The sequence below is a fragment of the Equus quagga genome, chromosome 3, assembly GCF_021613505.1.
Source record: "Equus quagga isolate Etosha38 chromosome 3, UCLA_HA_Equagga_1.0, whole genome shotgun sequence".
Classification (NCBI taxonomy): Eukaryota; Metazoa; Chordata; class Mammalia; order Perissodactyla; family Equidae; genus Equus; species Equus quagga.
This window is the reverse complement of record NC_060269.1, coordinates 33095296-33123109: the sequence shown is the minus strand read 5'-3', so window position 1 is coordinate 33123109 and position 27814 is coordinate 33095296. Positions and strand designations below refer to the sequence as shown.

The 27814-nt window shown below is 37.6% G+C and overlaps 1 protein-coding gene across 4 annotated transcripts in view; it reads right to left on the bottom strand.

Annotated features, from left to right (window-relative positions):
* Positions 1–929: 929 nt before the first annotated feature.
* HHIP (hedgehog interacting protein) overlaps positions 930–27814 on the bottom strand; it is a 100235-nt gene continuing 73350 nt past the window's right edge. The window contains exons 12-14 of one of the 4 annotated variants that reach the window (XM_046657373.1): positions 21344–21492; positions 18626–18754; positions 930–1014 (exon numbers count right to left, since the gene is read on the bottom strand). In XM_046657373.1, the coding sequence (XP_046513329.1) occupies positions 998–1014; positions 18626–18754; positions 21344–21492 (295 nt within the window). In that variant the 3' untranslated portion in view covers positions 930–997. Of the gene's footprint in view, positions 1015–11869; positions 17799–18477; positions 18755–21343; positions 21493–27814 lie in introns of those variants that run through there. The other 3 variants (XM_046657374.1, XM_046657375.1, XM_046657372.1) reach the window with 3 other exon arrangements.

Here is a 27814-nt window from a genome sequence, read left to right as displayed (position 1 = left end):
AAGAGGAGGGTTGGCAGCAGTTAGTTCAGGGCTAATCTTTCTCAAAAAAAAAGTAGAGTGTGAGGTTGAAAGAGTTCAGGACCAGATATCTTGGTCACCAGGAAACCCTATACAGAATACGTACCAATCTCTGAGATAAAGGAGAACTGGGACACAGCAGCAGGAGCAGAAACTGGTGATTGGTGTTGTGGACGTACTGTCTTTTGATGTCACTCAATTTCGGTTTCCAGTGGACACCAAAGCCCATTATTTGGATTAATGATCGTACACCAAGGAAGCTGTGGTCTGGAGGGGGAGCCTGGGGACCAAGGCAGCTGGAGTAATGGGTATGGACTGGTGTTAGTGGTTTTAAACCACCCAAGGGCTTTTCAGTGCACTTAAAATAAAACCCAAACTCCTTATCAGTGCCTGTAAGACCTTGCATAAATGTCTCCTGCTTACATCTCCAACCTCACTCTTCCCTTTGCTTCTAATACTTCAGTGAGTCTGACCTCTATGATCATGACCAGTCCTTTCCTCCCTCCAGGTCTTGGTTTTTGCTTCTGTCTGGGATGCCTTTTCTAAGTTCTTCCCACACTCCTCCTGAGATGGGATTTCTGTGGCCTCCCTGTTTAAAATAGCTGTTACTCCCACTTACTCTCTGTGCCATCACCCTGTGCATTTCCTTCTTAACTATTCTGTTTGTCAATTACTATGCAATAAATCACTCTAAAACTTAGTGGTTTAAAGAAAGAGCAATCATTTTATTACGTCTCTAAGTTTCTTTGGGACAGGAATGAGGAAAGATTTGACGATGTGGCTTCTGCTTGGTGCCTCTCATGCAATTGCAGTCAGGAGGTGATGGGAGCTAGACCAGCACAGGGCTGGAGCAGCTGGCCTGACTGGACATCACTCTTCTTCATGTTGTCTCATGGTCTCTCCAGGTAGGCTAGCTTTAGCTTCTTCACAGTATAGTGGCCTCAGGGTAGTCCAACTGTTTACACGGTGGCTGAAGGCTTCAGAAACCAAGCATTCCTGTGAGCAAAGTGGAAGTTGCATAACCTTTTATGACATAGTGATGTTGAAAGTCATTCAGCACCATTTCTAGTTTTTATTGGCCCATATTCAAGGGTGGGGGAATAAGACTCCGTGTCTTGATGGGAGATGACTCTAGGAAAACATGTGGGATGGGAGATCTTATCGCAAGCAACCTTTGAAAAATACACTCTGCCACAATACCACTTATTACAATACGTAATTATAGTGTTTTGTAGTGTTTACTGTTAATTTCTCTATTATTTTTCCCTCCTTAGCATGTATGTTCTCTGAGGGTTGAAGCCTTGTCTGTCTTGATTATTCCTGTTCCACTAGCCCAAAGTGTGTGTGCAGTTGTTGTTTAGCTGAGTGTTGAATGAATGACCAAATGCCAGCATAAATTGATGCTTCAACTCAATTCTTTCACGAAACTACAGCACATCATTTGTGAAATAGTCTTTCCCTTTGACCCACCCACTTTCTAAAGGGTGCAGCAATAACTACACGGCAGGAGTAAGAAGTCTTCTCTATCCCTTCTTCCTTTTAAGTTGACATTTCTCCAATGCTGTTTAGTTCTCATTTGAAAGACACAGACATTCTGAGGCTCTTCCTGTGTCCCTTGGCCTTCTTGTCCCAGGATCCCCTGACCCAGACCCGCTTCTTAGAGATGCAGTCTCTGCTAGTCAAGTATCTTCCTTTCCTCTAGTCTTCTTCTGCCCTATCCAGTTTTTCCAGCAGCACTCCAAGTTTTCCAATGCAGGGCAGTGCGTATTTCAAGGGAGTTCTTGGCTACAGATACCTAATTGAATGATTATTGGATCACATTATACCTAGCCAGATAGAGAGACATTTGGCCGCTGATTAGCTTTCCATATAATTTTTCACATCTGGGTAAGGAACTATTTGCTGAGCATTCTTTTGACTTCGTTCTTTTCCCTTAATTAGCATAACTCTCTACTAAATATGCCTCAAGTATTTTGTTAAATTGCTTGGAAGGCATTTGGGGACAAGTGGAATTGAGGTTGAATAGGTCCGGTTGAAGTTTTCCAAGTGGACTTTTTGAGGGGATCTCATGAGCTGCTTTTTATGGATGCCATACATAAAATGCACTTTGATTGTCTCCCAAAGGTAGAGTAGTAATGTGTCTTTACATGGTGATTTTCAGATGAGGAATCCTTACAAATATTAGCATTGCTGTTTTTCTTCCATAATGAGGATGGAAGCAAATTGGATAACGAAGTAAGCCTGGCAATATGGAGTACTAATCTTGAGAAGCTCCGTATTCCTGTTTCACCTCTTTGGAAATATTCAGGTTGTATCTTTTTGCTAGGGAATTTAACTCTATAGAACATTAACTGAATGCATTATATTTGGAGTGCCATATAATATGACAGTGCCATACTGTTAATGGTCCAGGCTACCTGCCTGCAAATAAACTTTTCTGAATCTGGGTATGTATTTTGGCATGGCTGCTTCTATTTCTAGTGAAGTAGCTCATGAACACAGTAATGAAAAGAAGGACAGCAATCTTGGACTGGAGTTGAATAGACAGGCCAATCAAAAAGATTGGAAAGTAAGAGCTTGTGACACTAATGGTGACGGTGGGAAGATGTTTGGCTGGCCCAGGAGTCCAATAGGTCTGGATATGAGAATCTTAACAATGCCCAGGGTGACAAATGATGATGGGTTCATTTAATGGACTAAGTGAAAACCTCACCTGGAATCTTAACTGTGACACAAGATCTCATCCTTCTCTCTTGACCCAGGCCCCAAACACAGGCCTTAGATAAATAACCAAAGTGGACTAGATTTAAGCCAAAACATTTGCCTTGCTAGGTAAATACTTTAAGACATGAATAGTGCTAGTTTTTGTCTGGATATTTTTTATGTCCCGCTATCTCCTCCCACATTCTCAGCATTGTGAGAATGAAGAACCTGCCTTATACACACCTTTGTCTTCCCACCTAGTCTTCAATAATTATTTATCAATTGATTGGTGGATTGTTGTAAGTGTTCTTAACACTACCCTGTGACGAAATCAGTGCTTCCTGGTCCTAATGTCAGGTTTGATTTTGTAAATGAAAAGAGAGAAAGCATACAGGAAGGAAACCTCCCAATTACTTCCTCTCTCCCTCCCTCCTTTCCTTCCCACATCCGTTCCTTCCTCCCTCCTTACTTGTCTCCTACCTTCCTTCTTTGATTTTCTCTCATTATAGAAATGTAGGGCTGAATTGTTTTGCTTTTTTCCCAAACTCTGGTAATCAAACTTCCCTTTCTCCCTTTAAATTTGTAGTAAGTATAGCATATTGATATTACTTTTTTTGAAATCTATTATCATTGAGAGAATAAATTAGGGGAAGCACACTAATATGAGATCCTAACTCAAAACAAGGGGAAGTGAAATACTTTTAAAACAAGCTTCTAAGAAGCCAACAGAAACAAATCAAGTCATTTCTTACAATGAAACAAGGACATACAGAGGCCAGGCTTCATATATATCCACGGTGGGAGGGGGCCGAAAGTAGGTAAAAAATGTGAGTTCACGTCCAGAATGATACCACAATGCCTCAGGAGATAAATGCAAGACCCTCCACGATTGCCGTGTTTGATATTCAGCATGCCTTTGAAAAACCCTGCGGATTTTGTTTTTACCAAAGTTGGTAACAGTGAGTCCAACTAGATAATGAGCAAACGTACCAACAAGGCATGACTGCGTTGTCGTGTATGAAACTCATCATCAGAAATGAATGTTTGAAAACAAGACGAGAATAAATATTATCATTAACTTGGCAGTCACGTTATGGGAGGCAACACAAATACCTAGAAATTTGGAGTAATTAAGTCATTGTAATCTTAATTAGTTTTTAAAAAATGGATAGAAAAATTTAAATAAGCTCCAAGTTCCCCTTCCCCTTTTCTTCTTACCAGAAACAACCATATTGTTTATTATGCCAAAGAGATACTGGGCCAGTTTCATGTTTCAGACTTCTAATGAGTTGTACTTACACCCATGGAACACTATTTTCAAAGCACTTTCACTGTATCTCACTTGATGTTTGCAAAAATGTGGCAGTTATCCTTACATCCATTTTATCAAATGTGAAATAAGTATAGATGATGATTTCTTCCAAATGTTAACCTTCCAGTGTCTCTTGAATATGACATTGGAGAGACCATTGATCAGTGACTGCTGAGATTCTAACTCAGTTTCCACTGCTTATCCAGTGATCCCACCACCATGCCATTATCTAGTCCAAATTATCTCAGGCCTCAAACTATGAACACAGATTAATTTATACGGTCATCATTAATTCATAGATATCTAGTTAGAATAGCACATGATCTTGAATTACATTCTGAGGTCAAAGGAATATAAAAATTGCCGTAATGGCCCATCCACCCCCATATTCGCTTGCTGAGGCACTCTCCCTAGAGGATCACTGTTGCTCTCTTCAAAGCCATCCTTAATATTCAGGTGTACTTCAGCTTCAGTATCTATTTAGGGCTTTTCCTCTTGCATGTGTCCACAGGAGAAGGAAGACAAGATTTAGTTTAATCCTGTAATTCCTTATTCTAATAATTTGGAGATTACTTTTGAAAGAGTTGGAAAGATAAATAGAATTTCCTAAAATTTTGCTACTCAAAGAGGAGTCTGTGGGGCAGCAACATTGGAATTACCTGGAAGCTGATGAGAAATGCAGACTCTCAGGTTCCATTTCATATTTAGTGACTCATAAACTGCTTTTCACAAGATCCCCAGGTAACTGCTAAGAAAGGACATTAAAGTTTCAGAAGCACTGGGCTGGAAGACAGACTACTAATGAACGGGGCTGGGATTGGGGACCTGGGTCAGACACAGCATCTGAGGTGGGAGAAATGAACACATTTTTTCAGAGGTTCAGTTGGTGATGCCTGCTGTTCAAGGTTTTTGGCACTAGAGGGTGACGTCGGGCTGCACAGCTAAGTGAGCAAGGCCTCTCCTTTAGGAAACAAATGGGGATCTTCAAATGATGTGCTATTCAGCTTTTTTTTTGGTCTCTCATATTAAATTTACTTTAGTTACCAAATAACGACTGACATTTATGTAGCAAGAACTATGTGCCCAGCGCTGTGCCAGGCCCTTTACACAAATGGCCTCATTTAATCTTCAGAGGTGCTATTCTTGCCCTACTTTAAAGATGGAGAAATTGGGCTTCGGGAAGTCAGAAAATATGCTTGTGGTCACACAGCTGAGAAGTGACAAGAAGTGATGGAACATGGATGAGACGGGGTCTCACTGTGAGCCTCTGCGCTCAGGCATAATGAAGTAAACAACCGTGACTCTGTTAAGCAATTAAAATAAAAAGGACACAACATTAGGTTAAAATTCTCTACACGTCTAACGCACTTTTCTTGTGAGGCAGGAGAGCGCAGAGGTTATGTGCGCAAGCTCTAAAGCTATTCTGTCCAACACAGGAGCCATGAGCCAGCTATGGCTACAGAGCACTTGAAATGTGGGTTGCTGTGACTGAAGAAGGAATGTTTTATTTGCTTATCTAATTAGTTTACCTTTAAAAACTGACAACTGATTCAGTTATTGGAAAGCTTTTAAGTGGGTTTGGAACAACTTGGGTATGTGAACCTACTTTCTCAACTGTCAAGTATTTTTTGATAATTTTGTGTCAACTAAGATGTACTGGAAGTGTAGAATACACACTGGTTTTCAAAGACAGTATAAAAAAGAATGGAAAATATTTCATTAATAATTTAGATATTGATTACATGTTGAAATGATCATATTATGGGTACATGGAGTTGTATAAACTATATTATTAAAATTAGTTTCACTGTTTCTTTTTACTTTTTTAGTGTGGCTACTAGAAAATTTAAAATGATACCCATAGGTCATATAATGTTTCTGTTGGACAGTACTGCTGGAGAGCCAGACGGTTGGGTCCGAACCCTCACTCTACCATGTAATAGCTGTGGGAACTCCGTGTCCCTCCATTTCCTCATTTGTAAAATGGCAGAAGAGTATCTACCCCACATGGTTGTTGATAAGGTTAAATGAGTTAATATTTGTAAAGTGCTTATTGGGTGACAATTCTCTATGGCTCTTTTGTGTTTCTACACATCTTGTAAGTAGAAGTGCTGAATGCCTTTATTCTGAACTATCTTTGCAAGGATGCTTGTAGAACAAACAGCTTTGGAAGACAGGGGTAGCTTCTCCCTCTAATGCAAAGATCAGGTAGGTTTGCCTACTGTCTATTACAGATTTGATATCCCTAAGCTCAAAGTTCCTCTTCTATAGCTCAACCCCCTGTATGGGCAAGTATCACTTGGCCCTTTCTGTGTTACCCTGTGGGAATTTGGGCTCGGAGAACTAGTTATGGCTATTGCTGTGAATAACAAACTGTCCTTTGTCTCTGACCCAGAAGTCTTGTGTCTTCTGCCAGCATCCATGAAACCGTGGCAGGCTAACTTATTAGCCTCTAAGTAGAGCAAAATCTCAGACCCTTCACAGTTCTTGACAGTACTTAGAATAGGTGCATGGCACGTAGCGCCATTTAAGTGTTAGACATTATTACTACTACTCCCACTTATTTCCATTTGGTTTCGCTGAATCACTACTGTTTTATGTCTTTTGTGTCCACTTCCATTAAGGGAGAGATCTTTTCTTCACTCTTTCTTTGGACCTCTGACATTCCCTTTGGCTATACGTTATTGCTTATGCCTCACGATTACTTTACTTTGCATCTGGTAAAGTTTTAGAGTCAAATCTTGTAGGTAGCCTAATGCATTTGATTTTCTCTCTTTAAATATTATTATTGCTCCAAAATTCTTGTCTTCCAGGAGAGGTTTATAGAACTAAATATAAAGGCATATAGTGGCACTCTCACGCTCCTGGTTCCTCTGTCTCTATTGTCTCTAATACAGAGGAGAGTTTGACACATGACAAGCGTCAACCACCATCACCTCTATCCACCAACAGTTCTGTGTGTAGAGTGCTACTTCTTCACTTGTTTACACTCAGAGATGTGCATTTACGTTATCACAGTGCATAGTTTCAACACATGCATAATGGATTTTGAATGTACTATAAAACTATACCTAGATTTAAGAATTTTATTGGTTTTGGTCAAAGGCCAATGTAAAAAATTTCAGGGGGCTGGCCTGGTGGCATGGTGGTTAAGTTTGCCTGCTTTGCTTCGGCGGCCCAGGGTTCGCAGGTTCAGATCCCGGGTGCGGACCCAGCACTGCTTGTCAAGCCATGCTGTGGTGGCATCCCCCACAAACTAGAGAAAGATTGGCACAGATGTTAGCTCAGCGACAATCTTCCTCACACACACACACAAAAATTCAGAGCAAATAGTATGTTTAACATACTACTTCGAATAAGGTACAGGATCAAAACAGCAGAAAGTTAAAGGGAATGTGAAACATTTCAGTGTGGATTATGTATAAGGGATTATCAAACAAATGTATCACCAAAACATTTTAACTGAACTGTCAGAATTGCCTTTACCTCTGGTTTTTGAAGTAGCCAATATGAAAAGACACTCTATTTTTATACTGGCCACTTACATTTAAATTTAATTAAAATTAAATAAAATTAAGCATTCAGTTCCTTAGTCACACTAGCCACATTTCAGGTGCTTGATAGCCATACGTGGCTAGTGGCCACCGTATTGGGCAGTTCAGATATGGAACATTTCCATTATCACAGAAAGTTCTATTGGAGTGCCCTGCTGTAAAATGTACATAAATGTTTGAATCACATAGTAAGTATTGTTGTTTAGCGACCAACACTAAAAGTTGCTTCCGATACATTTTGACATAATTCTAAGTTATGTCTACAACTCTAAGCAACATGATTATATCTTGGTGTTAAGATAAAGGTATAAAACTCGATTTCTGAAAATTCATTACAACACAGAAGTTCTCTTTTCTATTTTTCTATTTTTTCAAGGTCTATGTCTTCATTTAAATATATTTATTCATAGTGATATTTTCCCTTTTCAAATTTTTTCTCTTGATAGGAGTCTTTCACAGTTTTCTGCTATTACTTACTACATACTATCTTGGCACAATTTATATAGCTTAAAACTAACATATATTTTATTTATGGTACATATTGCTTAGCAACCCAGTTCAAGTTTATTTTGAACAGATAGATCAATTCCAATGTATATGAAAATATTTTACTTGTTTGTGTGATTATGATGTTATTGCTAAAAATAAAAACAGCAGCTATAGTAACAACAGCAAGCAACCCCAACATCATGAGGATGACTGTCTGCCACGCACCAATATTTTACTCTGTGCTCTTGTATACATTCTACTCAACTAAGCATAAGCCTGGAGTTAAGGTATAGGACATATCATTGTTTCCTTTTTGGAGGCAGAAAGCCATGTTTCCATCAAGTCTTTTCCAGTATTCCTATTCTGCTGTCTGTAAAATTAAATCAACCTATAAACCATGCTTTAGATCCTTATTCTTCAAAGTGTGGCCCACGTACCAAGAGTGTTAGCATCATGTGGGAGTTTCTTAGAGATATGGAATCTCAGGCCCTACCCCAGACCTATTGAATCAGAATCTGTATTTTAGCAAAGTCCCCAGGTGACAAAGGGCACTCTGAAATTGGAGAAGCATTGCTTTAGACAATGAAAATGAGGCCTCAGTAAGTCTGCCCTTTCTGGGGCATGGTAGACATGGAGACACGATAGGTTGAATCGTGTCTCCTCCCAAAATTTATATGTTGGAGTCCTAACCCCCAGTACTTCAGAACGTGTCTTTATTTGGAGATAAGGTCTTTACAGAGGTAATCAAGTTAAAATGAAGTCATTAGGGGGAGCACAAATCCAATATGACCGGTGTCCTTAGAAAAAGGGGAAATTAGGATACAGAGACGTGTATAGAAAGAAGACTACATGAAGACACAGGGAGAGGACGGCCATCTACAAGCCAAGGAGCGTGGCCTAGATCAGATCCTTCCCTCAGAGCTCTCAGAAGGAAGTGACCCTGCTGACACCTTGAATTCCGACTTCTAGTTTTTAGAACTGTGAGACAATAAATTAGCATTATTTAAGTCACCCAGTCTGTGGTCTTTTGATAGGGCAGCCCTAGCAGACACATGGTTACACTTCTGTACCAAGAATTGAACATTCAAATGATGTCTCCCAGGCATTTATGGTCTGTATCTGCCCAGAATGTGATCTCGTCGGTCAGGTAGGGTGCTTACAGCAGTCCTCTTGGGAACACAGTTCACGGGAGAGAGAATTATGTTTCTGACAGTTGCAAAACTAGACATTAAGGACCCTAGAGGGAGTAGCAGCCTCCCTGTAACAGCGTATTTCTTCAGCACGAAGAAAATGATAGCTGTAGATCAGAGAGTGTTACAGAAATTTAGAGTGAGAGCTGTAGGAGACATGAAAGGACTCAAGAATGAACCATAACGGGATGGGAGGAGCAGAAAAAGGAGATTCAGAGAATACATCAGAGAAAGCAGCAAAGAACCACAGAGGATAGGAGGAGAGGAGGCTGGGAGACTAGAGAAAAATGAGTAAGAGTGTCTTTTCTGATTATTAAGCCACCACAAATTAATGAAATGGAGTAGTTAATGGACTCCTCTCCAAGATTTGCAATTTCAAATCTGCAATGCACATGGATCCTGGGATTAGTAATATCTAATAGCAATACTTGTCAGAGCTGGAAGGAAGCTAAATCTCTCATTTTATACATAAAGAAATTGTGTCCTGGTACAGTGAGGAACTTACCCAATATCACCTGGCTAATTAGTTGGAGACACAAGCCCAGGATCCATATCCTACAGCCCTAGCCCAGGGTTCCTGCCAGTACACATGGCAAGCATGGCTTTTGGTAGCTATAGATCATAGAATAGAGTATCTATGATAATCTAAATTACTTTACATGAAGCACATGGATTTTGCATCAAGTAGTTTTAATTAGAAGGCTATAAATATGTCAAAGGGATCTGACGACATCTTATTAAATTACAAGAGTGAGCTCAAGTCGTTTCTGATGTGGGCACAGTCCCAAGAGGAATGAGTTTTATAGTCAGGAGCTGGCCAGGCTTCTCCCTCTCGCTCCCTGCCCCCTCCCCTTTCCCTTTTTAAACTCTGTTTGTTTAATAATAGAAAATGCTGTATAGAAATCAAACATTAATCAAATTATGAAAATGGAGAAGGACTATTTCATCCAAGTCGTTTTTCTGCCTTTTATCCTTTCATTTCTTTGAATGAAGATAGGATTTAATCTCCAGAGAGACCTCTTTGGGACTCCCAATCAAACAAACTGTATTTTTTCTGATAAGACACTAAGTGTGGCTGCTATTTTAACTTGTACTTCCATTGGCAATAGTACATTAGTCTAAAGAATTCTAAAAAAAAAAGTGAGTGAAAAGAAGCAAGTTCATAGAACTCTCTCTCACATTAGCTGTCAGACTCCTGGACAAACTGGAGCTGATAGTTTTAAAAGTACAAATGTGAGGTATGAAAATTCTTAGTGATAACTGTGGGAATAATGGCCTTTTCCGTTGGGACAGTTCTCCATGGAGAAGCTAATCAAGGGGCAGTGAAGGAATCCAGAGAGATGAGCAAGAGAAAGAAACCACTTCCATCTCTAGGCTGTCTATACATATGATTATTATTTTCCTTGTGTCAAGTATGCGGGGGTTCCTGGTCTGTCAGGGATTCAAAACGTAGAAGAGATGCCCTCAGGAGACTTATAATGTGGTCGGAGAGACCAGACAGCCCAGGAAAGAAGGAGGGTGGTTAAGGACTAAACCGCAGGGACAGATGCTGAGGACTGGGAAGGCACTGCCTGAAGGGGAACTCTGGGGCTTCCCAGGCCACTGTGGAATGGCTAAAGGACATTGTTCATGGTGTCACTTTGCCTAACTTAGAACTACTAGACCATAATCTGAGCTCAGGGACTGTGTCTCTGAATAAGCACCTCGTAACACTTTTATGCTCCTCGAAATAAGCATCACATACAGAAATAGCTTTTCCTTTCAATGAGTCAAAGAGATGTCTCTATCCAGAAAGATCTAGATGAAAGCATTTTGGTCTTCTATATTGACAGACTTAAAATTCATGTTCAAAATAGCAGATCTGATGTTATACAAAAACTCTTGACGGTTAACTGGAAGCAAAATGGGAAGGTCAGCAAAGTTTGGGGTATTGGCAATCACCTTTCCTCATGTCCCTCCCCTTCTACATGATTCCTCCCTTCACTTTGGGCACTCAGTACTCTCAACTCCTCTTTCATATTCTTCATTTATTAATTCTTGCTTACTTGAAAGGATCAGATTTAAGTTATTTATAACTTAAGGTACATTTAAATCAATGTAACATCTTATGGCTGCCTAATATATGTATACAGTGAAACTGATCCTTAACATTGGCATATATTTGGGGGAATAAAACTTCAAAATTAGAACATGAAAAATGACAAAAGGCAAGAATATTTTGAAGAAGTAGTGTGGGTGTGGAATAGTTAAAAATTAGTGTTTATATAATTAGCATGAATATTTAGGAATTTTTTTTTTTTTGAGGAAGATTAGCCCTGAGCTAACATCTGCTGCCAATCCTCCTCTTTTTTGCTGAAGAAGACTGGCCCTGAGCTAACATCTGTGCCCATTTTCCTCTACTTTATATGTGGGATGCCTGCCACAGCATGGCTTGACAAGCAGTACATAGGTCCACACCTGGGATCTGAACCAGCGAACCCCGGGCCGCTGAAGTGGAACATGCAAACTTAACTGCTGCGCCACCAGGCTGGCCCCAGGAAAATTTTTTAAATTCTAAAATAAAAAAGAATTTTAAAATAGCACATGTACATCAGGTCATAAGATAAAGTTTAATACATTTGATCATGTTAAAGGACACAAAACACAGCCAATCTAACCAAATTTCAGGCATGCATTTACATAAATATATTAAATTAAGAAAAGAAATTATACACTTAAACATCCTTTTCACCTAAAAATCATTAAATCCACAGATCAACAATAAACACCAATTCTCTGCATTTACCACTTCAAGATACAATTGTTCTATTTTAAAGATAACACAAATACACTTGTTAGAATTTATATGCATTATACATATATTATATATTACATAGATAGTGTGTATACATATGTAGTGTTTGTACAGATAGATAAATATATATACATGGGTGTGTGCACACGTACAGATACACACAAACGTACTTTAGGCCATCTGTACTATTATTGCTGGATTCTAATGAGCTGAATGGAGCTCACTGAGTGTGATTATTGTCTTTTGCTTCCAACATGTTCATCATATGCACTGGGCTCACAATCCCCCACTGTAAACGTCCTTGCCTTTTCTATAGCACATGATCATGCTAGGCACTTCAATAAATATTTATTGAATTAATGAATGGATGGATGGCTGAATAATAGAGCGATCAAAGAGAATGGCAGATTATAATAACTTGGTTAAATAAGTCAGATTAATTCAAACTTAGAGGGATTATCTGAGCTAACGACTGTGTGTTACTTTTTAGAAGAACACTTGTAGAAATCCCAACTAGTGTATATTAACTCTGCTCCCTTACAAGTGTACCTGTTTTTACTACTTGTTCCTATAGCCTTCTGCCTCTTATTAACAGAAATTCAAGCAAGGATTCGTTCTGGTATTTTCCACGAGTAAGGGTATGGACAGATTGCCCTGTCCACAACCTAAACGAAAATGAACTAGGGAAACCAAAACATGTTAGAACAATGATAAAGTTAACCATTCTTTAAAACTGGACAAAATTAATCACAGATAAAGCCTAGAAAGACACAGAGTCTCTTTTCAGGTTTCTCTTATGCTTACTAATTATAATGATTTGACAATTTTTTTCATTTGAATTAGATGGGTTTCTTTTAAATAAACAGTCTTCTTTAGCGTGTCCTAGGGAATCAGGTTTCAAAAATTCATAGTACTTCAGTATCATTGATCTTTTTACTACATGGTTCTTGGTGAAATGCATATCCAAAAATGTCCTATGAATGTAACACCATAAGGGAAATATCTGATACCTCCTAAGTTGTCAATTCAACTTCTCAAAATAGTATTATGAAACAGATTCTACTATACATGAAATCTTAATTTATTCTAGGAAAGTCATGTCTCAGATTTTAAGAATATGAGGTAAAGAAACATCCAGCATACATTTTGGGCACATACTATGCCAAACCTGACCACACACTGTTCATGTGAATGGAAACTATTGGCTAGTTATTCTTTAGGGCAAAAGGAAATGTACAAGAATTAGTTTCTAGCTGTGAAGACAAAACTGATCTTATATTTAGCCATTATGAATTTCCCATCACTGTGAATGTTGTTTTTTCTATCCTATGTGCTAAAATGTCTTTTTAACTGAAAATATTATAGTCAATTGTGATACCTCACCATACATTTATGTTAATTTGCTTGCATATGTATACTTGTACTTTGATTTTAACTAATACGTAATGCACATATGCAAAAAAAAAATCCTGAATGAAACGTGACGTCTGACTTTGTGATATACATGAGATGTAACCTAGAATTCTATGTTGAGGTGATACTTCTTTTTTGGTTTATAAATCACTATGTAACTGGCTAAAAAAAGCAATAACAGGTTTTAGGCCCAAGGCTTTATGTTGATACAAGGAATCCATCACTCATTTTTTGTTTTTTCAACCAACTTATATATGACCTACACAAATGGTTATGGGAAAGCAAGGTAAATGATGAGTGTGTCTTGGGTTCATATTTAATGAAGAATTTAAGAAAGTGCTAATCTGATAAATGAATAAACCTCTCCACAGCAGCACAGAAACTACCAATATGATTGAGAAGAAACGGTGCTGTAACACTCCCTCACGCACTCAGGAAGGCATCATCTTACTCTCCTAAACAGCCGTTTGAAGGCAATTTCCAAAACTTATGAGGACACATTTAAGAGAAAGAAGTGTTGAAGTTGGCTAGGATTAGTGTTTGGCAGGTTCTATGGTCATGTTTTTAATATTTTTAATATCAAAATGCTTCTATTCTTAAGTTTCCCATCTTCTTTGACACCATCTTAATTATTGGAGGTATGACTAAGTTGTGTTGATGTAGCAAAGAGAAAGAAGGGAAGATAGCAAACATATATTTCTTTAGGATATTCTAAAGAGGAACTTTCTGAAGGTATCGCCAGCATTCACAATAATAGGCCCACTAACTTCCCGGGGGTAATATAGAAATACGTATATTTTCTGGGCATAGAATTTTGGTATGAGTTCTCTGCAAGTTCAAGTCTTATCCCAGAGATGGGGAAAGAAGATTCTGAAGTCTCCATTGAGGGAACTACTTCTTATTTTATCCTCATAGATTTGGAATAATCTTCTTCAAAAGACAGTCCATAGTCATGGTTTTTAATTGAATAGCAACTAGCTACTAACTTTCACTACTGTTTGCTCAGGCTCTTGACTGGGGATATTCCTTGTGTCTTTCCTGTATCTATGATGGAACACCAGTTGAACTGGAGCATCCAGGCTGGCAGTCATTTATGCTTTTGGTTATTTCTTTCAAATGGTTATAATAGATCAGTCTAATATGTTCATATTTGTCTACTGTTCTTCTTGATATAGAGTCTGAGCAAATGTGACACCAGGAGAGGGCATTTTTCAGGAAAATAAAGAAAAGATCATAACCAGCAAAATCAGTAGCAACCCTACCCCAGGACATCTTCATTATGGGTGTACTGAAGACATGTCTGTTTAGTCAAAACCAATAGAAATAGAGGAGAAGGGAAAGGTTAAAAAGAAGAAGGATGTATGGAGGGGGAGAAGAGAGGTACAGAGAGACAAGAGAGTGAGAGAGAAAGATAGATATCATAGGTACTATTCTATGGCGATGCTCAGAAACTTTAATTTATTGATAAATCAATACAACTACCTATGGTATATCTTATTTTCCTCTTAAAAATTTGGACTTCATTTCTCTTTTATATGTCAAAACTAAGAAATTTAGACTAATAAAAGTTTAAATTAATGTGTACTTTGAAAGACCCTAAATGTGGCATCTAACCTCATGTCTTACACTTAGTAGGCTTGTTGTATAGTTTATGATTCAGAGATAAAAACAATATCGAAAAGAGAGACGTTAAATATTGTTAGTACATTATTATGTAATTATTTTCAAAGAAAGAAATAGAGAAGAAGTGCCTGCTCTAAAGTATGTAAATGAAAGGAGAATGGTTTTCTACTTAGGTTGTGTGTATATGTTGTATGTGTAAGTTTCTTCGCTCTTTCTTTATGAGATAGTCCATTAATCTGAGAAAACTGAGTATTCTTTGTGATAAAATAAAAGATACATTTTACAAGAGCCACATTGAAACAAAATTCTAAGAAGAAAAGTTATGGATGGAAGCACTTTTTATTGCCATCACTCAAGTTTCTTAACTCTTCCCTTCTTTTTACTGTAATCATGTGCCAATTCAGTTTTCTTCTCATTACCTTAAATAATTGGCGAGAAAACAAAGTTCTATTAACCAGGACAAGAGTGTGGCAGAAGCAGTGGTAGAAAGCTTTTCTCCAACTCTTTATAACTACCATAACAGCATTTCACATTAAATTGGCAGCCAAAATTTAACCTCTAGAATGGACAAAGCAATAATATACATCTTCCTATTTCTTTGTTTAATCTTTATCTCATACATCTGCATTCATACCAAGGACATTTTTCTTCTATTTTGATTGTGTGCCTTATGAACCAAGGAGATGTTGCCATTTGTGTATTGAAACATTAACTTTTCCCTAGCTCATACTTTTCAACCAATTCCTACCTGCCTCTCACCATGAATTATTTAAGATAATTCTCCAGTCACGTATTTTAAAAATCTACTTCAAAGGAAAGGTCAAAGGATTTTTTGAAATGACACTGCATTTAAAATATGTAGCCCTCAATTAGCCTTTGCTATTTTCTTCTTTCCTAAGAACATAAAGAAATGACTCCAACGACTTTACTTTTTTTGTTTGGGTTTAATATCCATGGATCTTGCTCTCTCCTTTTTAGAAGATTTTGGTCTTTTATTCTAATGACTCACAATAGAATAAACAATGACACCTGGGTACATATGTTTTTCTAAGTCATTTGAAACTCTTCACTTGGGAAAGGACTGTATAAAACAATCTGGGCTTGGTCAATTTAATATAGATATTTTTACATTGGAGAACTCACGGCAATATAACACCTTTTCTTTTGGAAAGATTCTTTTGGAAGAAATGGAAAGATTAAGGATGTAAGAAGAAACGCTGGATTTTTCAGATTTTGCTGAATATATAGCAGTATCCTTATTGTTTTCAGTGAAACTATGAATGGGAGAATGTGTAATAAAACTGCACAATTTGACAGATTTAGACAGCTGGCCCCCTCACGAGAAGTTCACATTTTGTTAATGTCACCCACGTTGAATAAGGGACGATTAGATGGTAAGGTCCACTTACAAAAATGGTTGTCAGGACATTTTTTTTTAATTGTAAAACTTTCTGTGATGGAATTCAGTAAAAAGGCTATGAAGAGAAAGCAACGGAGACAAAAGACTGCTATTAACCTACAGATGCAGGCTACTGCAGGGTTCATTGCAAGATTTGTCACACTGCTGGGCCAATGAAGTGCTAGTCTGACTAGAAAGGACCACCCCTTTTCTGGGGTAAGAGGGCAATTTGGTCTCCATGCTCATTTAATCCTGAGACTTCTTTGAATAGACTGTCAATTGAATCTAAATTGTGCAAAATTATGCATGCACTTTTTAATGCAGGCTATTGTTCACTAAGCACTGAACCAAGATTTCTCAACCCATTTCCATTTGGCATGAGGTCACTTGAAACTTAAGTAATCATATATGGAAGACAAGAGCAGTGTACTTAACCAACCTTTCTACGTTGTGGTTTCTATATAAATGCTCACTGTGCTTTAATTGCAAATCTCTCGCTTTAAAACAATAGAGAAATACTAGTTACAAGATTTTATTTTTTTTTAATTGAGGCTCATATTCCTAAAGTTAAGGAGCAGGTTTGGAAAGTCAGCCTGTGCTGTGTAATCTATACTACTCTCCAATTTAGATTCTGGAAGAACAGATGTTTACAGAAGGACAACCTCTAGTGGGTGTGTGCATGTCATGAGTAGGTGTTTTTTCAGTAGTGCAAAGAGGCCGTATAATTTTCTTATAACCTAAACGTAGAGAGCTGGCCTCGAAAACCATTAAGACAAATGTCTATCAGACTTTTTGCAGTTTTAAGTCAGAACATGGCATTTCTTTAAAAACTTGAACAGAACATTTACAGAAAATTTATTCATACATTAACCAAAGAGGATTTTCATTGAGTTCTGAAAGAACATATACATTAAAAGTCATATTTGGCAAGAATTATTATATTAAAAATTTGTACAAGTGACAGCTTACATAACCAAGATTTGTCAAAACGAGTGAGCTCTTCTCAGTGAGGTTCGATTCAATCTGAAATCTGCAACATTCTAATTACGTATACTCGGACAGTCTTGCTATGGTGAAAAGCACATTACAAATGTTTAATGCTGGAATTTTATAAGGATTGGCTGTTTTCTTGCTTTTTCATCCGTCGTTAATGATTACATGTTGGCACAAGGATACATTGCTAGATTAGATCCACAGCACATTAAAGACTGTTTCTCACTCCCCTTCATTCCAATTAAGTTGGTGAAAAATGTAACTTTAGTATTTTACAGGACAGGGTAAAGGTGTTTCATCTAGGTGATGTCTATATTATAAAAATAAAATAAAAAATATAAATATGTAACACAAACCCAGTGCCTATTGTTAAATAAAATATACAATAAAAGCAGACCTTTTAGGAAGATTGGTTTTAGAATACGTATGCTGTTATGATTTAATTATAAAACACTTGAAAACAATCTTGAGATTAAGCTAGGGTAACAAGACTTATCTGCCAATAAAAAGGTAAGTGTGTAACATTCTATAATTGGATACATTGATAAAAATGAAGATTACAATTTTATATCAAGTTGCCCATTTAGAAATTCATCAGGGAGTTCTGAAACATTCTCTCATATTATAGTCCTTTAATATAAAAATATTGCCTTTTTTTATTAGATCCATCAGATTGTACAGCAATGTTTCAAAACTCCATTAAAGTTGACTTTAGTTATTACAGACAGAAAATTCTTGGGAAGTCAAATAATCTCTTCTGGTGACATAAAAATTCCACTATCAATTTACAAAGGAATTTTTGCGTAAATTACTCCACACAAGGAAATATATATTTTTAAAACCCATCTGTTATGCAACCACGGGTATAAGGGTTGTGAGTGTGTGTATGTGCATATGTGAACCAATGTGCCAACATACACACATAGGATCTGCACATTTCTGAAAATTATTTTTAAATTAATAAAAGAAAATGAAATCACAGGAGTGTGTAGCAGGATAACAGTCTTTCTTTTTAATGACAGGATAAAAAATAAATGCCCATTGGAAAGGAATATTCAAACAGTCCCAGAAACTATACAATGTAACTTGTTAGATCCAGCAAATAAGATGTCATGTCAATGATCTGATCAAGAATACCTGCCCTGGTTACTCTGCGGATGTTTCTGTCCACTTGTTCACACTGAGGACCAAGGTATCCTTTTTTACAGAGGCACTTGTTTGGTCTAACACAGACACCTCCGTGACGACATGCTGGCTCACATTTTGCTGGGAGAAAAAAGAGCAATAAAATCACACACTCATTCTGTAGGTCAGAAACAGCACTGAGTATGAGGTCAACAAATATTTGATGAGGAAGGGCAGGGAGGGAAAGAAGGAGGAATCTAGTCACAGAATGATCTGAAAGATAATAAATACAAGAAGGAAAGAAGGCTTTCAGACCCACAGTTATTTGGGGGCCCGAAATCAGCAGACAATGGGAGACACTTCCAGAGAAGCAAAGATCATGGGAAACAATTTCAATCCCTTGTGGAACAGACTCTATTTAAAATGAGGATTTCAGTTCTTTTAAACCTTTGTTCCATTAGGGCATTTCCAACAGGGGGCCTTCCAAAACTGTTCCCATTTCTCCAGGGTAAGACCTCTCTGTGGAACGGGCGCGGCTGGAGAGGGAGGCCCAGCGGCTGGAGCATCTCCAATGCAACACAAGGAATGGTTAGTTTTCAATTTTGGTTAGGTGGAGTATCCACCATGTGGACTCTGGTGGATTCCTCCTCTTGCTTGCTCCCAGAGGGTGTGCAGCATATGCCTCATCTCTGATTACACTTTGAAGCCCCTCTGTGGGATCAGTGCAGTTGGCCAGTGAAAGAAGTTCTGTGCAATCCTTTTCATGGTTACTCTGCAGCACAGAATCTCTTCATGAAAGAATTTTTAACCACTACAATATAGTAGGGAATGTAAAGATTTACTGCTAAAACGAGATGGAGAGATCAAATTGGGTATATAAGTTAATTATCTTTTACTGATAGAATAAATCTGGAGTGTGCAGCCACTTTAGACAGAACCAAATTCCTTGAATACACGTCCTTATACTTTCAGGGAACAGGGTTATTGTAACCTTTTCATATGCATTAATCAGAATCCAGCGGTCTGTGGCTGACACATAGAAAGGAAAGAAAATAGACTATTTTCTCCTTTAAATTCGAGGGAGATGAGTAAATTGTGTGACTATATGAATAAAGTTCTTGCTTGGGTCAAAAATACCACAAATATATTACTTTTATAAAATAGTCTGGTTTAGTTTATGTATTCAAACTATTTAAACTGATTTAGTGCAAAGATTAAAGTGCGTTATTGAAACAAAACTTCATGTTATCTCAAAGAATGTCCATTTTCATTTACATCACATTATTATTATTAATCTCTATTATGGTATGTATAATGGCACCTATATTCAGAATAATTTGTTTCCCCTCAGTTTAAACATACTGTTACTAGAAGGCACTCAGTAAATATTTGCTATCTGATGACTTGAGGTGACTTAAGAGCTAAGGCAAAATGCAAAGCAAGGAGTAAAACAGAATGGACGCTATATAAAAGCAGAAAGCAGAGAGATTGTCAGGCATCAAAGGAAGCAGAAGGAAGATATATTATCAGGAATTAGAATATTACTGTACTCGAATACTGATTCTCATTTTTTTTTTTTTTTTGTCCACTAACAAAAAGGGAGATAGACTAGGTCAATTAAAATGTAAGCATTTCTTTTAAATAACAATTACTTAATTTCTGTTGAGTTTTATTTATGATAGCTTTTTCCTAGATTTGTAAGCATAATATTAATCAATCTCATAATGTTATTAGTGCTGAAGCAATTTGAGCTTAAAATGTATACTGTACATGTGACTTTAAATGTTGGCTACTTTTTGTTAGACAATATATAAAGCAAATAAGTCATGGTTATAATTTTTGAAGCAAATCATGTTTAGAATAAAGAAAAATGGCATTTACAAATTAAGCATAATATTAAATATTGATTTTGGACTTTAATTTTCATTGGCAAGACATACTTTAATATTTGAAATAGCTTTAAAATTTGAACTTTGAAGAGGTCAAAATCTTTTGTTGTCATATGTAATGATGGTTGTTGAAAATGTACTTTCAACATATACCTCTTAAACTCTACGTATCTAAATGTATTAAATTTTCTTTTTTCACACCAAGCAGAATTTAAATATCATTGCAAGTAATTGAGGAAATATCAAGTTGACGGATAGAATAACCCTGGAATAAATCTCCTTTGCTCTCTCTCGGCAGCTGCACACCTAATTGATGGTTCACAGGGGACTGGCGAAAAGAATTAAAAAATCTCATAATATGCCTCTTAGATAATTGCATTTTCCTCTTTTATTTAATAACACCCACTGAAAAACTCTGTTTTTAGTGCACTGTAGCAAGAAAGCAAACAGTAAAGTTAGGGAGGGCATTTATGGGGTGTCTGGAAAATGCTGGCACTTGGAGAGAGGCTTTGCGAACACTAAGTCATTGGCTGGTGTGAAATCTCAAACCCAGGACTGAGAGCCCGTAGAGATGATCTAGTTGTGCTGTTTTCATTTTTTACTTTGCGAAAGGACTCAATTATATTTATGATTAACTCATATAAATGAGTTCACTTACATTAGGAAAATGGGAAAGGTTTCATTTACACGTTCAGAAACAGACTGAGCATTAATATTATTGTAAACGTCTGAACAATTTTGAACACTAGAGAGTTCTAGAAGGAATAACTGATGTTAGGTTCTTGCGTTCCTAAGGGCTGTCTCAGGCCTAGTCTCTCCCGGGGCGAACAGAAATCCTCACCGATTCTGCAGAAGTCCCCTTCCCATCCCGGGCTGCAGCAGCATTTTCCCGTGGGCGTACAGTAGCCGTTCCGACAGAGCCGGGAGCACTCCGAAGTCAGCGTCTGCGCAGGTTGTACCGTGGCTCTGCATTCCTCAGGCATTAGAGGTCTGCATCAAAAGACAACCGTTCAAAGGATATTTTGGTGGAAAATCAATATTGGAATGAAATCTAGTGATTTTGTAGCTTACAAAGCATGTTCTTGCTTTCGAAAGAGACCTTTCTTTTAAGTGACTCAGAAAGGTTGACAACTTTCTAAGAATAGAAAACACACTCGTGAGGAAACAAACTAACCAGTTTTGAGCCAAAGGGAACATATTAAACATTTTAAGAAACTTTATCATGAGCAGAATTCATTGATTCAAAATGTAATTATACTATACTGCTATTTTTGGTAGTTAAGAATTTCTAGTAATTACAATTTTAAAACAAAAAAATATAGAGATATTTTAAAATCTTTTTTTTTTTAGATCTACAGAAATTTTTAGGAATAATATCTGAGGTAGGTTTCACTTGTTATTGGCATGCTTGGCAATATCACCAGGCTGAAGACATTCATCAAAATGAGCACTTCTAGCCTAAAAAAGCTTGCAAATCAATTTTGGTTTAATTTTACATTTCTTTTGAGGTACTTTTTTCAGATTGATTTTTCTTGAAAGGGCATTATAATATACGTGTGTGTGTGTGTGTGTAATACTGACTCAAATTTTAAACCCTTTATGCAAAAAAATGATCCACATATGGAGAGACTTTATATACATACATATGTATATATAGATATATATACATTTTTTATGATTTGATTTTGTCCTGCTCTAAAGAAAAAGAATGCTAAATAGTAGCAAACAGAAAAATCTCATCTGCCAAGTAAAAAGTCAGACTTTGTTTTCACTGCTCTACAATTGCCATCATTTACAGAGGGACCAAGATGCCTCCAGAAGATTTTTATGGTTCTGACTGTTTTTGAAATAAGACAAGCTGGGTCAGGCTGGAATCATGGTCACAACTGCTTATTACCTAATCTTTGGGAGCAAACGCGCACTGGTACGCCTCTATCCATCACTGTTACCTGTGCCACAGTGTGTGAGAAGGCTCTTTTCAGTTAAGGAATGTCAACAAACACTTCATCACCAGTCAAATCAGTACCATTAGGATGGCCAGAGCAGTTGGACTCCTTAAGTACCATAACAAAGAAGGTGATAATTACAGGTCAAAAGCACCACAAGAGGTAAATCATATAGCCTTGTGAAAGAAGCAAATAATTCGGCCCTGTGGACCCAGTTTTCTTGAGATAGGTTATCTTGTTATGCCCCTATAGCAATATGAACAGTGATAATAATTTGGGGCCTGACCTCAGGCTATTTCTACACTGGCTCAAAACCATATTAAAAACACATAGTGACTTCTTTAGCTCCTCCTTCCAACGAAAGTCCCACTCTATGTTGAAAGGACTGTTTTTTGCAACTAACATGAAAATTTAAGAGAAAACTCTTTTAAATCTATTCAACCTCTTATTTAAAATCTAGAAAGGGTCAATTTATGTGAAAGGTCATTAAGGCATTCCATAGTTTCACTCAGAAAACAGTAACAAGTATTTTCCATGTGTTGCCCAAGGGAGTCTTTCTGAAAGTAAGGGCAGGGTGGGATAAAGTGGAGAAAAAGTTTAATGGTTATGCCAAGGAAACAGAGGGCATGAAGTTCACCTTCTTCTTGTTGTTTTGAACAAACCAATTCTGCTCTATTTCTCCCGCATATAAAATTCTTATTTCGTTTGTGAAACAATAGTGGCATTTTTTTTTTACCAGTAGAAGAGCTGTTTTTCCATAGCCATGAAGCTCTTCTGAGTCACACGCCATGATTATTTACCAAGTAGAATTCAGTAAACAGGTATTCTTCAAATTTTACAGGCAGCTGAAATTCTTCCAATTTCTATTTGTTCCTCACTTGTTCACTCTCCTTCTGACTCATTCAAGAAAAGAGACCCAGAAGTAGAGTGAGTCAAAAATACATCACAGGTTATATGTGATGCCAAATATGCAGGGACTTGGCTCACATGCTACTCAACAAGATGGCTCATGCCTGAGCAGATACATCTAAAGAGAAGCTACTATTTAGATCAAGAAGATAGGTGACATCGGTTAAACAACAACCAGAAGATGTTGCCTATTGGAGGCAAAGTGTAGGGGCATTGATTCATGTGCGCTGGGAAAAGGAATGAGGGATGAGGAAGAAGGTTGGGGTATTGAAGTGCACTTCCTCAGGGTGGGGTATCTGATTCTTGTTTCCCTGCTGTGTCTCCAATTAGATGCTTTGACTGCTTTTCACCAAACATTCAAACAATGTGGAAACTTAGATTATGGAGGGAATTCTAAATTGTTCTCTCCCTAAGATTTAGTAAATGCTTATCTATCTGTGGATGGAATTATTCATACTTGGGCTTCTTTACTTTAGCTTATATAAGATTGTATGGTTGTCTCAACGTCATAGATGAACATGATTTCCTTAAATTTTTACTTAAATACTGAGGAAAATAACCTCTTTTTTCTTTTATGAAGTTGACAAATAACATGTCTCACTTAGGATGTTAAGTAAATCCTCTCCTCTTTTAAACTGTTCTTCCACTGGGGATCCTTTAACATGAAAATTTACATAAAACATAGCCCATCACTTACAGGAGTTCACTTCTCTTAAGGAATGGGTTATCCTATCTCCCTTTCCCCTTCCCCAAGGAAATGAGAACTTTCTGAGGGCAAAAGCAACATATTCAATCCTCTTCAAGTCCAGTCATTTCCCTGGGCAAGTACGGTGCTCTTTGCAGGGATAAGAACAAAACAGGGTCCTGATCCTCATGGAGACACCGTTAACATGCAAACACACTTAACGGAGGAAGGGAGTGTAAGAACTGCCCAAAAGGGGACTGGCCTGGTGGCGCAGCGGTTAAGTGCACAAGTTCCACTTTGGTGGCCCGGGCTTTGCCAGTTTGGATCCTGGGTGCAGACATGGCACCGCTTGGCAAGCCATGTTGTGGTAGATGTCCCACACAGAAAGCAGAGGAATATGGGCATGGATTTTAGCTCAGGGCCAGTCTTCCTCAGCAAAAAGAGGAGGATTGGCAGTACTTAGCTCAGGGTTAATCTTCTTCTTCTTCTTCAAAAAAGAACTGCCTGATTCCTTTATCCATATGCACTTTGGGACACATGGAAAGGAGCCCCTAGCAACTGTAACCTTTGCAAAACTATTTTTCTTCCTTGCTTTTCCTCATTATCATGAGGTAGGAAAAACATGACGCATAGTGAGGTCCTAGAGCCGCAGCACCAGCCTCAGTGGGGAGTTTGTTAGAAATGCAGAGTTTCAGGCCCCTCCCCACACCTGTGGAATCAGAGTCTGCGCTTCGGCCAGTTTGTCAGGTGATTCACACGCATCTTCAAGTTTGAGAGGCACTGCTCTAAATTAGGACCAGTTCCTAGCCAGTAGCATTTAACGTGACCATGAATTAGTGTGGCCAGGAGCTTCCAAGGACAGAATGCTCTGAAATCTCCTAATTGGAGGGAGTCTCGCCTCTACACGAGGTGGTGGTCTTCATAAGCCACTGCAGATTCTACGGTTTAAGGAATTTCCTCACTCTGTAAGCATTTTAATATACAGTGATAATCCATAACAACACATTGTTTCTAAAATCATTACTCAGGACTTTTACCTAAAAAAGGGCAAGAAAGTGGAAACTTTCTCAGGATGGGATAGATTTTACTGTTTCCCATCTGTATAGGAATAAGCATGAGTGGCCAGGTGCTGTGCCATCTTTTAGATACTCATTTTAGTGCCTTTCTCTCAGGTCAACACACAAATTGATTTTTTTCTTTTAGTTTGGATAATTCTCCTTAGTCTAGATGTTCACTCAATTCTTCTTGCTCATGTTGACATTCCTCTTTTCAGCGTCAGTTTACCCAGGAGGAGTAGAATTTTGGATTCCGATGGACTTACAGCATGTTTTGTGACGACACATAGCCATTTTGTAGCAGCTAGTAAAACGATAATCCATTATACGAATTCAATTTGGCTGTGAGGAATGTTATACATTCATGACACAATCATATTCCAGGTAGGAGAACAGAGAAAATGGAATCTATTTCTGGGTAACCATGCAATATTGGTCTCATTTCGGGCTTTATGGCAGTGCAGATGGCAATACACATTTCTGAACAGTATTTTCGAGTCCTATTTGAGGTAGACCAAGAAACTGAATGTTTTAAGACCTACTGCTTTCATTTTATTCTTAAGGAATGCCTTACTTGATATTATATCATATGTAGGCTGCAGAACTGTCTTTTTATGTATGTCCTGAGTAACCCCGATATTGGAATAAAGGGAAAGAAAACTTGAATTTAAGAATAATTCTGCCGTTATGTACATTATGTATCATTTCTCAAACTACTGCATTAGTCTGGTCTGAAACATGCTGAAAAAACAGGGCTGGGCCTCGGCTGTTTCCTCAGTGATCAATGCTGTCTTCATTTTGAGGTGTGTGATTTAAATGCTGAGCACATGCTCACTCAGAAATAGTGTCGATCAGCATTATGGGCACTAAACTCAAAGTGGGCAGAGGAGGTGATGATCTGGTGAAGTGAGCCATGGGTCTGGCTGCCTAGTGCTAATAAGGTTATCAGAACTTTCACAGGTATCTGCTAAATTTCATTCTCCGGTTAAAGATAAAAGCAAATAATGAAGCCACTTTCCAGTAATTTCATATTCCTCTTTATCCTCACGAGACAGGGCTGGTCCTGTTATTTCCAAATTTAAAAGATCATAACGTGAACGAAGAGTTTAAATGGCTTTCCTACAGCTAATTACAGGTAGTCTGAAACTCTCTCCTAGCATAGTTGTCTTTCCACTCAGCTGCTCCTCTTACTTTCAGAAAAAGGGAGCAAGGCACCTATATTTCAGGTCCTATTAATCTCACTATCCAGACACCACCACCACAACACACAAGTATCTCAAAGGGTGTGTGGATCTCCTTTATTCAACTTTATCAGCTTAATTCAATGTATATATTTTCATGGGAAAATTAGGAAATGAAAAGTTATGTATTTCCTTAAAGAGCAAACCTAGCAGAAATGCTTAATACAACTAGATGATACTGTCATATGCTTTTGGGAAAAAAAAAGATAAAGCCAATTTTATTAAATTGCCTTAGGTGTTTGTTGTATTGTTTGCAATGTCCTAAATTCAGAAACCGGTCTAATTATTAGAGGTGAAATAGAAAAATAGGTGTCTCTGCATTAATTCAATGTACATGCTCCTAAAAATGCTCCTAAAAATTCTCGTGTTCTACAAAATCGCATATTAAAAATAAAAGGCTTATGGGGAAAATAGGGTTGGGACAGACTCCTCAAGATCTGTGCAACTTTGTAACTAAAGCACTAACAAAAACAAGACTTGGTACCTTGAGAGAGAGTTTGCCCAACCCTGTGAGTAGGTTGGCAGTAGCTGGATATGGCCTCAGGGGAGATTAGAAACACACAAAAACAAAATGGCGATGCAAGGAAAGCTTTGAACTCAGGAGGAAGTGCAACCTGCAGAGAGCCAGGCTAGGCTGGAGGAATGCCTCTTGGGGGAGGGAAACCCAGTGCAGGCACTTATGTTTCATTTTAACACTAAGCTGAAAAGGCTCCTTCTGCATGTGCAACAGCCGGGTTGAGGGATTGTTGCTTTTCTTACAATTCTGGCTATTCTTGCTTGAAAAGCTACATAATTTGCATGTTACGCAGTCATCATTCTCTTTTATACCTGAGCTAATTAGTGTTAAGGAAAATCACACTGCAGCAGAACACACTGGACCAGGAAGCCAAATCCTGGTGAGTTTTACCCACCTCAGTAACCATAGCCTCCTGGACCATTAATTCAGCAATTTATAATGTACGATGTTCTGGCCTAAGTTTTTTGTCCCAAAGTGTTATTTATCTTAGAAAATATTATTTACATTTTTGATAATGTGAGCAATCTCCTGATTTAAAGTGAGAATACGCTCCTTAGAGGATGGGACTAAGTTCCCATTTATATTCTCCCTCCATAGCACATAATAAAATATCATGAACACAGGAGACGTGCAAAAGATACTTGTAGAGTGATTAAATCTCCTGATTTAATCTTGGAGTGTAATTGTACTTTTATAGGATTAAAAAAATAAAAACTGGAAAATTAAGATACAATAAAAAGCCAGTGCCATTGCTTCCTAATATAAAGAAGGAAACTATTCTGTTCAGAATTTTATGTGCAAAATCAATTTTTATCTTAAAAACTTAATTCATAAACCATAATTGACAAAAATGTTAGACACTAAATAAGAAACGTCTGTAATAGGTATTTTAAATAACACTTTGGTTACAACATGTTTCAAAAGACTTAAAGCCTACAGGATTTTTCTTTTAGAAATCA